The sequence below is a fragment of the Podarcis muralis genome, chromosome 13, assembly GCF_964188315.1.
Source record: "Podarcis muralis chromosome 13, rPodMur119.hap1.1, whole genome shotgun sequence".
NCBI lineage: Eukaryota > Metazoa > Chordata > Lepidosauria > Squamata > Lacertidae > Podarcis > Podarcis muralis.
Genome location: NC_135667.1, coordinates 22,345,284 through 22,358,052, shown reverse-complemented (window position 1 = coordinate 22,358,052; position 12,769 = coordinate 22,345,284). Strand labels below are relative to the sequence as shown.

General features: G+C 38.8%; 1 protein-coding gene across 1 annotated transcript; it reads right to left on the bottom strand.

The window, feature by feature from the left end:
• Window positions 1-3,675: 3,675 nt before the first annotated feature.
• On the bottom strand, window positions 3,676-12,253 carry LOC114583180 (vomeronasal type-2 receptor 26-like). Its single transcript, XM_028704520.2, has 6 exons — window positions 12,042-12,253; window positions 10,744-11,035; window positions 9,105-9,965; window positions 8,436-8,657; window positions 6,671-6,797; window positions 3,676-4,580 (listed from the first exon to the last, which is right to left on the bottom strand). The coding sequence occupies exons 1-6, from the start codon at window positions 12,251-12,253 to the stop codon at window positions 3,676-3,678; spliced, it is 2,619 nt and encodes an 872-aa protein (XP_028560353.2).
• Window positions 12,254-12,769: the final 516 nt, after the last annotated feature.

The following is a 12,769-nucleotide window of genomic DNA, read 5'->3' as shown; positions in this document are numbered from 1 at the left end:
CAGTGGTTGAAATGAAAAATAAAAACTTCTGCCTCAGGAGTAGGCTGCATTTTAAAAAAATCTCCCATCCAACATTCATGCAAAAATATGTCCCTCTGGTTATTTGGAATGCACAGATTTGTTTTTCCAAACTACATCATACAACATATATGGAGTCAATCCCTATTCTGGATACCAAGAGAGAAATATCCCACCTGTGGAACCTTATAGATATCCAATATTGTTGCCACTTGAAGGGAAGTCTGGGAGTCCAGTCCCCCAATGATGGCTAAAAGGTTTTGCTTGATGTCACAGATGTAGTTGGGGACAAATGTTTCCAGTGTGGATGTGAGTAACATTGTGGCATGATAGGTCCATTTGGCATTGAAATAGCTGTCATAGATGTGGAAGCCTAGAGTGACATTGGGTAGAATCTGAGGATTTTCATTGATCTCCTTCACTGCAAATTGCAAGGCCAGGATATTCTGGTAATGCTTAGGCACCACACTAGAAAGAGAGTTGCATTCCTTATCAGAAAAGTATGCCACACTTTGTAAATGCTTCACAGCTATGTTCTACATTGAGTTCCAGTGCTTGTCATTAGGTCAACTAGGCAGCTGCCCATGGGGCAGACCTCAAAGGAGTGATTCTGTCTTCACATGAGAGGAATACTGACCATTTAGAAACCAAGTGATAGATTTCCTACAACCAGGGCTTTTTTCAGCTAAAGTTTGCCGGAACTCAGTGCTAGCACCACTTAGGTGGGTGCCATTGCCATTATAAGAGAACACTGGTGGCATTCATGCTGAGTTCTGGCACCTCTTTTCCTAGAAAAATAGCAATGCCTGCAATGTTTACTAAATGAAATGAATGAACTCTACTCCGTGTCTGAGAAATCTCAGAGGTAACAGAGCATCAGTTCAGAATTACATTGCAAAGAATAAATTTTTATGGCTTCAACCTAAGTAGCCTGTCCTTTAAAAAAAAATAAATTGGGGGGTGGGCAAACTACAGCTCCCAAATTGCCATGAAGCCTTGACCAAAGGAGATAAGTATGACACGATGCCAAAGCTTGGAAAGTGGCCAACATTTTATATACATATAGATATAGATTAAGGCTGTATCCATACTCCCAATTACTCTACAACCAGTACTCCCCGCCCCCCACTGTTGTTTTGAGACATGGTGTACACATGACATGAGCAGCAATCCATATCTATCCTGTATGTGCTCCTTCATGTCCTCTTATAAAATACAGTGTTTTGATGCATTTCCCCCCAAACCAGCTTTAATCCAAATCAAGAAAAAGCATAATCTTGATGTGTTTTAAAACAGTAACCTGTACGCAGCTTAAATCTCCAACAACTTATCTTAGATACAGGATGTGAGGATGGGGCTGAGAAAGATTTCTGTCTCAGACCTTGAGGAACTGCTGCCAGTAAGAGTTCAAATTGAGCAAAAATAATCAGAGTCTCCCACCCCTCCACTTTAAAAAACCAAGGAGACAACTGTTCTTTTTCCATTCTAATTTGAGGGGTCTAGAAAATAATATGCATCAATTTTTTCCCAAGGACTGAACTCCTATGCAGATGTCGCCACGTGTAATGAACCCAGTTGCCTGCCATGGTATATAAGGGATTAAAGTATGAATCAAAGTGGAAACCTGAAATGATTAATTCCTTACTTAAGCTCTTCAGGTAATGCTGGTGGGGGTTCTTGGCTGAAGGCTATTGAGTTGGAGATGATGATGCTGTGAGAGGCGATTCCACCAACGATGAAGTCTCCATTCTGATGATACTGATGGAGTGGAGGCTGTGGATCAGGGACATTGCATTTAACAATGCGAGTCTTGGCTATTACATGAGGAAGTAGCATCAACATCAAGACCAACAATGCCACCATCCTTGCTATAAACATTGCCTTAAAACTGGAAAAACATATTTCTTACTATGACAGTATCATTGAGAAAAAAACATTGGCAATTTAGTCTCATGTGTATAAAATACAGAATGAAAGATAACGTTTTGTCTTTTTTTAAAAAAAATCCTGATCATGCTGAAAGATCCTTGTCTATTCACATTCCCTAATTCTAGCTGTGATCACTAGAGATTGCCAGTCTTCTTGAGCACACTCCATATGTTTTGAATTTCAATTTCCAGCATCCACCACTGGCTGGTTCTATTGAAGTTGTAGTCCAAAACAGTTGGAGGACATCATTTGGGGGAAGATGTGTGTATATTATCTTTTACAGACTGTCTCATTAGCTTTGATGGTGTCCACGTTCATGGGGGGATAGAGAAATTGGAGAATTACTATACTTATGATAATTAAAGGAAACATGTTCACCAGCTGAAATCTATCAATTCTCTGAGGAATTGTGAAACTGAATTTGTTTGTCTATCTTAACAGAAGTTATAATTTTCACTTAGTTGGGTGAAAGTTAGGCATTACTTTTGTTAACTTTGTGAACTGGTCAATTGATTTTCCTCACACACTTCTTCTGTACTTAAAAGGGGGGGAGCCTTTGCCAACACACCTAAGAAAGATGGGTAACAGGTTATATTTATTAAAACTATTGTGGTCCGGGCAGTGAGGTGGATTAATGGGAGGATTTCAACTTTCCTAGCTCCTGAGTCAGTTGCCTGTCACATGCTGTGTTTTCACAGCAAGGTCCAAGGAAACTCCTTTCACCTTACCATGTGATCTATATGCGTGTGTGTACACACACCACATGTGCACCATGGCCCATTGGCCAATGTTCACCTCAATGTTGCAAGACCCAAACACCTCTCTGGCTTTGATTCTAGTTGGATATTCTTCTGTAATTTTCCTTAAATGAGCAACTAACATGGTCCATACACTGCTCCCAGAGTGCACAGAGGCTTGATGATATGTAAACACTGAGACAAAGTATTTTAAACTCAGTGTCACTAGACAACTGAACCACTCAAAGCTCTGGGGAGAAAGATACAATGCATTCTATGACACTGTGAACAGTTAAAGGTGCACAGGTTCCAGCTGTATTGTAAGCTATCTAGGACCTAGTGAAGCTGGTAATAAGAGGCAGAAAAAAGAGCAGGCAACACAGAATGTTGCAAAAGCAGGCATAAACATCCTACATGCACTTAATCTCTGTAATAAGTGCAATTCAATGGGCCCACAATTTGCACTCACTTTACATACACCATAGTAACCTTCCGCAAGTGAGGAAATAAATAAATAAATAAATAAATAAATAAATAAATAAATAAATAAATAAATAAATGTCAATACGCCATAGCAACATTCCGCAAGTGAGGATAGATAGATGATAGATAAATGATAGATAGATGATAGATAGATAGATGGAGGTCACTAAGCAATGTTTTTAATTTCTTTTTGCTTTGATATATTTTATTATGCAGCAGAATATTTTTATAATTATAAGTAAAATAAAATAGCTTTTGCCTGAATGGCAAGTGATATGGCTTCTTTTGTACATGCAGATGCATAAACATGAGCCGATCTCGTAATAGATTGAGAGAGTGTGTTTGGAGAGCTTTAAGGAAAATCTAACCACAATAAGGGAACCATTCAGAAAATTACAAAGGTAGCAGTGTAAACATGATAGGTGCTGCAAGAGGAACATTCAGGCTTATATTGAGTGCAGACAAAAACCCCTCAGGTATGCAATTTATAGCAAAATGTACCAAACAGTCATTTGGCCTTCCTCTTTATTAGATGTTCCCTGTTATTCAGCTCAGGCCTCAGCACAATCAGATAACATTTGGGAAGGAAGATGCAACCCAGCAGCCCAGCACTGGAGGATAAGATGCAGAAGATCTCCACTGAAACCATATATTTTCCTTTGGTGCTCAGGTAGGAAGGAACAAAGGATATCCAAACACTGCAGAAGACCAACATACTGAAAGTGATAAACTTGGCTTCATTGAAACTGTCAGGTAACTTTCTGGCAAGGAAAGCCACAGTGAAACTAACAATTGCTAGGAATCCCATGTAGCCAAGAACAGAGTAGAACATTGTTACAGACCCCTCATTACATTCTAATACAATTTCTGAAGTCAAAGAATGCATATCAACATCTGGGAATGGGGAGGAGGTTGCAAGCCATAGAGTACAGGTGCCTGCTTGAATAAGAGAACAGGAAAGAACAATAAAATTGGCCAGTCTTTTCCCCAACCATTTCCTCCCCCTTGATCCTGGTTTGGTAGCCATGAAAGCCAGAACCACTGTGATAGTTTTTGCCAGCACACAAGAAACAGCCACTGAGAAGATGATGCCAAAAGCAGTTTGTCGGAGGAGACATGTCACCTTCCAAGGTTTGCCAATGAATAAAAAAGCACACAGGAAGCAGAGTAGAAGGGAGATGAGGAGTGTGTAGGTGAGGTCCCGGTTGTTGGCTTTGACAATGGGAGTGTTGTGGTGCTTTATAAACGTCCCTAGCACCAGAGCTGTCATCATAGAAGAAGAAAGAGAAAAACAGGCTAAACTGATCCCCAAAGGTTCTTCATAAGACAGGAAACTTACTTTCTTGGGAACACATGCATCTTTTTGGGGGGTTGCATAGTGTTCATCTGGACATTTAAAACAGTCATTCATATCTGAAAATGAAAAGTCTGATGTTAATCTTCACTCCACAAATCTTACTAACTAGATGTAAATGTTCCTCATGCACAGTTAAAGCATATGTAGCCCTACCACCCTAACACACTGGAAGTAGTGATTTGTCCATGGCAGTTTTGTGACAGTCACCATATGTACATCTAAACAACAGCTATATTCCATGATTAAGGACAGTGATGCAATAGGACAGCTACATTAAAATCACAGTGATTATAAAATCCTGATTTTCCTTTGAGTAGGCAGCTATTTATAAATCTTGAAGTAAGAGTAAAAGCTGTTCTAAGATTTCTAAGGGGCACTGTTATCATTTGTCCAATTATTCCTACAAGACTGAGAGAACAACATCCTGTTCAATGAAAAGAGCAAAAGAACCTAGACTCAAGGGCAGTAATGGGGGATAAATTTGGTCTACATTTCATAGCTTATCAACCTGACCTGGCACTCCCAAGGATCTCCCTAACTTTGTGGTGCAATCCTGGTTCATGTGTATGGAGGTCCTGGGCTGCCCAGATGACAATACCCTCTTTTGGCCTCACTGATGTGATCAATAAGAAAGGAAAGCAATACATTTGGCACCAGCTTGGCTGTGGGAATTGCTGGTAGGAGGCAAAGAAGACACCATTAAAGTGCATTAGGGCCTCAGCTCTAGATTTGAGTATGATCTACTTCAGGCATAGGCAAACTCGGCCCTCCAGATGTTTTGGGACTACAACTCCCATCATCCCTGACCACTGGTCCTGTTAGCTAGGGATGATGGGAGTTGTAGTCCCAAAACATCTGGAGGGCCAAGTTTGCCTATGCCTGATTTACTTCTCAGCTTATTCTTTTGAAAGATGTCCTTTCAAGGCAGTGGGTATCCATTGTTCTTGGGGTTTACTCCTGAATATTTCCTCATAAATGAATATAGCCACAAGGCAGTGAAAGTTTAGGATCTGAGTTTTCCTTTTCCTAGATGAAATTAGGAAACCTTCACAGGTTGATGGTCCCATCTGCCCCTCACTTCTCTCCGCAGCATGTGCAGAAACCATCTTCTTCATCATTGGACCCACTATTGGTCTTGTCCATTCAGTCTGGTGAAGCCTGTCTTCTCTTGAATGGCAAGTCCCTAACTCACTGAAGTTTTGAAATCCATTGGCTACCTTCACCTGGTTAGCTGGCCAGTTGAAGCTGTGCCCGGGGTGTGGACACTATAGGATGCTGACAGCTTCTAGAAGTCACAAATGAGAGCCAAGTACAGCAGGGGGGACAAGTGATGGACAAACTACCCAGAAGGAGCACAGCATGTCTCCCACCAAAGATATTGCTTTCCATACACCCCCACACACCGCAGATCTTAAGTTGGAATAAAATGTAAAATGTAAAATTTTTCTTGGTTACCCTGCCTTTCATTTCACCCCATTGTTTGTTCATATCACTGCTTTGATTGATGCTATGATATTTGATAACACTGGGTTCTTCTGTTAATTTCAGCAGCTCAACTTAAGCATTTATTATATGAAATTTGAGCTAGGAGGATGCATTCTACTTCGCTCATACAGCGTTTCAACAGTTCATGACCAGAAAAATAATGAACAAGTGCAGTGAAAAGATTTAGAAGAAAACACAGCTTGCCCCTGGCTTATTAGGGTGTGGTTGTCAGATCCTTTAACCTGCCCTCCCTGTCTCTACTGACTCTCTAGGAAAAGCTGTACATCCCATTCAAAATTGAACCTCCCAATGTCAGGAAGAACTTTCCAACAATAAGAGTGTTGAATAGTGGAATAGACTCTCCTTCACTGGAGGTTTTTATGCAGAGGTTGCGTGGCCATCTGTCATGGAAGCTTTGGTTGAGATTCCTGCATTGCTGAGGTTGGACTAGATGACCCTTGGAGTTCCCTCCAACTCTACCATTCTATGATTTTATGTTATCTGCTGTTATTTTAGCTTATGGTGAGTTTATTCTGAGTATATATGTGAATATATGGTGAAGAAAAATCCTTAATAAACAAGTAAGTAAAATGATATTTACATATCAGTTCCTCTGGATTGCAGCCAATCTTAATACTAACTTCTACAATATAGTTCTTACCCTTCTCATTTGAGATCTTCCCTTCTGGACATGGGAAGCAGTCATAGCAGCAAAATGGTTTCCCCTCTTTCACTTTCTTCCTAGAACCTGGATGGCAAGTCTCACTACATAACGAAAGAGGTCGTGTCTAATGCATAGAGGAAAGATGAGAAAACAAATCTTGACAATGATGACCCAGACATACCTGGAATACTGTAGTTGGAGATCAGCAAAAAAATGTCTGGGCAAATCCAGACGTATGGCAACCCGTGTTGGCAGTATCGTTTTTGCCGATTTCCCTCAAAAATAGCTCAAAAATGTCATTTTTTGCAATTTTGCCAATAATTTTAATTCTAGTATGTTTATTCACTCTCTTTGGCTCCTCCAGAAACTAACGTTACTTCTGAACTCATATCTTAGCTTTCTTAACTGAAGTGCTTAAAATATGACTGGTTCTACATTTCATTTGTTATTTCCCTGTTTCCAGAGCAGAAAATCAAGTGTTCAAAGGGATTTATTAGGAAAGTGTTTCATTAAGTCAATATAGTTAATCCTTATTTCTAACATGGTAGGGTGAACATGTACTAAAAGTATCACGGACCTTCATAGCAACTATATTGTGTGTTTTGTGTAGGGAGCTCAAATGTAACCTAAAGATAAGTGTCTTCTTTGCAGAAACCCACTGTTTAAAAAATGCTGATATGTAGATAATAAACTGTTCTTCAGGCAGTTTATTATTCTGAGCAACCTCAGGAGAAAAGAAAGTAATATTTCTAAATTTAAAGCAGATACATAATAGGTGAATGCACCAATAACAGCATTAGGTTCAGACTGATTCTACACAATTGTTGCCTGAGGAACTACAACGCTTGACCCAAGCGCATCCAAGTCTGCTTCAATTCCTCACACCCATTCAATATTGGGATTTTTTAAAAAAGAAAGACAAGACAGACGTTCATGGAATTTGCAAGCACACTAGTGCCCCAAGAGGGAATGAATCCTGATAAAATATAGGTAAATGGTTTAAGAAGCTTTTATATAAACTGTTTCTTCCTCCCCTTTCTTTTACTTTCCCTTTTTATGGAATTGGGTGGCATTTCCAGCAAGATCTGACAGCATCAATACTCCAGAATTTCAGAACTATAGCTTGCAGAAAGACAATTTTTCCACAAGGCCAGCTGTTACCTTTTTGGTATGAATAAAAAAAGCCATAACTTAAACTCCATTAATGATTTGTGAGCAATTGTCTGAAAATCGGTCATGAGAAGGATGCCCTGGCAAGAAAAAATCATAGAAAAAGAGGTCAAGGGGGTTTTGTACTAATAAACATTAACATTGATTTTGAGTGAGCAGAACTCAAAGGGATTTGCTTTCTGAGTAAAATGATTTTTTGTGATTACAAGGTTGACATGTCAATAACCACAGAAATTTATGGTGTTTGCTCTCCCCCCCCCCCTTCATTCCATCCTAGCATGATGGCACTGTTTTAACTTTAGAATTGCCAAAACACCACAGAGCACTCCACAAGTTCCCCTTACAATTTGTGCCTCCTTATACAGGTTCTGCTTCACCTCTGACCAGCACAGTATTCCTATGAGGCACCCTGCTTTGCCTTTGATTTCAGGATTTGTCTAATTCTGATGCCCTTCCCAGTTAATGCTATAGTCAGCAAAAAGATGTGACAATGAAGCAAGACTGAATTGCTCGAGTATCACTATAAACACTGAGATTTAGTATACAAGCAAGAGTCAAAGATGACCCAAACTGTGTATGTATTGGAGCCTACCTGGTTAAACCAGTAGTGCCAAGTGATGGCATCCTCATTGATGGTTAACATTTTGTCTAAAGGAGCTTGTGGATCTACCTTCCCAATCTTCACTTTTGATTGATTTGGTAAAAGAATGTAGTTGATAATATCAAATCCAGCTGCTAATTTCCCATTCTCATCCAAGGATATCTTGTCTCCAGCACTGTTGTTAAATGAGATACATCTCAGAATGTGATGGAGCTATATTGAAATAATAATAAAAGGTTTAGAAAATGCTACATATGTGAGAACAGAGCAAGGAACTTCATTTGTTTCACAATCCATGCATTTATTTGTTTCTAAAAGTGCATTCATATTTGTTATGTATGTCATCATTTGTTTGTCTATCTGTTTGCAGAGGCAACTTCAGAACTTTGTGTCAGCTATTACTTTATTTTCTAGGAATGTCCAGGACGTTGGAATACAATGTTTACTTCTGTACTGGCTGTTAGCCTTTTAGTGTTAACCACGACAAAAAAGGAAAGTAGCGAGGGATCAATAAACGATTTACAATTCTAACTGGTGGAAAGAAGAAGGAAGACATAACTTTAAGGATAGGAAGTGTCTGTGGAGAAAGCTTTCTGTTCAGATTACTGCTGTTAGATCCAGAACTTACAATATTGCCCCTGTTAAATTCAAAATAAATACCTTCCAAAACTGTTGATTCTGAAGCTTCAGACCCACTCCATCCAACATTGGTCGGTGTTTTAGCATAGTTGAGGACATGGCCTGTAAAGCATGAGCCACAGCATAGACAGCATTGTAGACACTATAGCTATGGCCAGTCATTCTCATTTCAAAATAGAAAAAAGGAAGGTCCTTTAGCTTCTCTTTCCCTGTGCAAATATTCCCCTCCGTCTCACCCTGATTTGTATTTGGAAATACACAGTCAAAGGCATTTTTCCAGAAGTCCTTAATGAAACCATCTCCAGAAATGCTGTAAGGGTTTCTACCTTCTGCAAACTGGTGAAATCCTGTCAGATCTTTGAACTGATATGAGAAGGCTATAACATCATGGAATTTGTCTGTATCCCAATTCCTTTGATAGGAAAAAGATGTGAGCTCCATCTGAGCTGTAGTTATCCAAATTTTGCCTTTTGGTTTCTTTGTCAGGTGCTCTATATCTGACAGATATGGCAACCACCTGAAATAGGACAAAGAAAAGGATTCTCCATAAGCCAGAATTACATTGGCTTTGCTGTTCATCACTTTAAAATTTATTTCTTTCCCCCGATTCACCATACTTGCAATGTCAGAGATAAAAGCAGTTGTGGGGACTCTTTCTATGAAGGCAAAACAGACACCTTTCTGGGGAAACATTGGAAGCACGGTTTGCACAAATCTTTCTCCATCGTCAGTGTCCATAACAACAACCCCAATCCAAAACCATCGGAAGTGCAGAAGCAAAGAGAGAATCCCCTCATACTGAAGCTCTTCCTTGGGAACCATCTGGTAGAAGGAAAGGCCTGGGTGTTTATCACGTATCACTGGAGCAGGGCTATATGTTAGCTGAAGATACATGTGAAGGTGAAATGGATTAGAAAATAAAAATAGCATTTAATTATCACTTCCAGTTGATCGAAGCATTTGAGATATGTTTATTTAGCTCATAGCTGCCATTGTCAATGAGTTTCAGATATGCTATAATTTTAATCATATTCTAGTACAGCAAAATGTATTTGCATGTATGCATATTATTGTTTTAATTGTTTGTGTATGAGAATGTCTTGATGGACTTGCAATCAATAAACTTTGTTAGGTTTGACTTCAGCTTGAGTCAGACAGTTAGTATCACAAGTCCCATGCTGTGGAGCACGTTTTCAGCAAAGATTTGGCAGACACCTGCACTTTTGACATTCAGGTGCCCATCAAAAACGTTTTTATGTCAACAGGCCTTTGCCGCTGTTCAGCTAGTCACTTTAATTATTATTTATAGGGGTTTTAATTAATTTTTAATTGTATACCTCACTGATTTTTACAAATAAATAAATAAATGCATGCAAATATTTTGGGATGAATGCTCATTGCACAGCCAATGTAATGTAACCTCCACACAAGTTTTGTGCAACTGTATAATCATTAATGGTCAATAAACAACCAGTTTTTAAACTCCTCAAATTATTTATGGCACAAAATCTTCCTAGACACTTCTAGGAATAAAATGTAGGCCCACAGAAGAAGCTTCCAAAAATGTTCTGTTAACTTATTAATCAATTCACAGAGTGAGCTATCTGACAAAGGAAATGTATGAATAATTAATCTGTCCTACACCACTCACATATCATACCTGTGGAACCTTGTAGACATCCAGAATAGTTGCCATATCGAGAGATGTTTGGGAGTCCAGTCCACCAATTACTGCAGTTAGCTTATTCTGTATATCACAGTTGTAGTTTGGAAAAAATCTTTCCAATGTGTAAGTAAGCAACATTGTGGAAATATAGGTCCACTTAGCATAGTAATAGTTGTCATAAATGCAGAAACCCAAGGTAATGTTGGGTAAGATATGAGGGTTTTCATTAATCTCCATTACTGCAAAGGCCAAGGCCAGGATGTTCTGGTAATTCTTAGGCAATACTCTACAATGAAAGTCAGATTCTGTATCAGAAGCATATTGCACAAGCATAATTGCTATGAAGGAAATAATTAGCTTTAGTATATATAAATACTAAATCAATAACAATAACCATGACTCCTGGACTTGAGATGACCCACAACAAAGAATGGATGCTTCCAGGTTGCAATGCTTCACTCTCATTCAAGATGTGCAGGCCCTACATATATTTGAATTCATATTCAAAATCTGATCATTTCTTCTTATAAATCCTATACAGTAATTTCTTCAATAGCAATAATGATATTGGTATTCCACATTTTATGAATTTTATCCTAAGTTAGCTACTCAGAGAAGACCTATTGAACCCAATGGACAGGACTCAGGCTAGTTAATTCCAATGAGTCTATTCTGAAAAGGACTTAGCTGGACACAACTCTAACTATTTACCAAGTTGCTTATGAATATATTGTCAATAGGACTGTCAACAGGACTGTTGACAGATGAAACTACAGTAAATCTCAGAAATACCAGAAGGAATGGAAACTGGCAGTAAAGCTCTAAGGGTGAGGGAGAAATCTCACAGTATCATAAATCTAATCAAGGACTGATTATGTCACACGCTTCTGGTGAAACCAAGTTTCTTAAAGCATTACATGAACACTAAAGAGATATAATACAAGAAGTTTTTGAAAAGCAGCTACAGTGTAGGAATGGTAGAGTTGATAAGTGAATACTTTCCCTTATCAGTAAATAAATCTGGGAGACTATTCATAATGCAAAAAAGAAGTTTTGAAAGAAGTTAAACCACTTTCCCCATCTTGATGATCCCAATCCATACCAGACCTACATGCAAATCTGGTTTGACAATATAGAATTAAGCAGCCTTTTGTACCCAAAATATAAGGTATCCTTTAATTTATTTGAACAGCCTCAGCTAATACGATACAGTTCAGAGGCTGTGACTCTAGCACGGACCAATCTACTGTCAAAACAAATGGAACTAAGACAAGCAAGAGTTAAATCCTTACATAAGATCCTCCAAAGGTGGCGATGGAGGTTCTTCAGTGAATTCAATCGAATAGGCAATAAAGCCACCATATGAAGCAATCCCTCCAATGATGAGGTCTCCTAACTGATGATACTTGTGAAGAGGATAGTGTGGATACTGGATCCTGCATTTCACAGTGTGAGCCTTGTATGGCATGTGAGGAAGCAGTATCAGCAGTAGCACTAGAACCATCCTGCACAAGGATGCAAATATTCCTTCTACATAAATATTTCCCTGTTGAAGTTTATAACATTGCCACAGCCGTCTGCTTGATTAGAGTGGTGCGCATTGAATGTTTAGAGTGTTCTCAGGCCAACGATGTCAAATGCAAGACCCCCATAAGCAGGCTGGTGAATAAATGCATCTTTCTAATCCCTAATAATCCCTCTAAGTGTTATATGGTGGTTTATATGACAATTGCCACATAGTGTTGTTAATTTTAATAATGGAACTAAAATTACAAAGGGGTTGTTCACAAGCAGTGGTTAATTATAGTCTGAACAATAATAGTAATAAAAGGATAGTAATCAGAAATTCAAAGTTGTAAATTCCCTATGGGATTCCTAAAGGATACATGTTTGCTACATCTGAACAGGATTTTTTCTTTTGCATGTAGTTTAATAGGAAATGATTTCTGGCCTTGGGATTACCTACAACAAAGAATGAATACTAGACATACAAGCCTTCAGTCTACAGCTACAAAAGAAA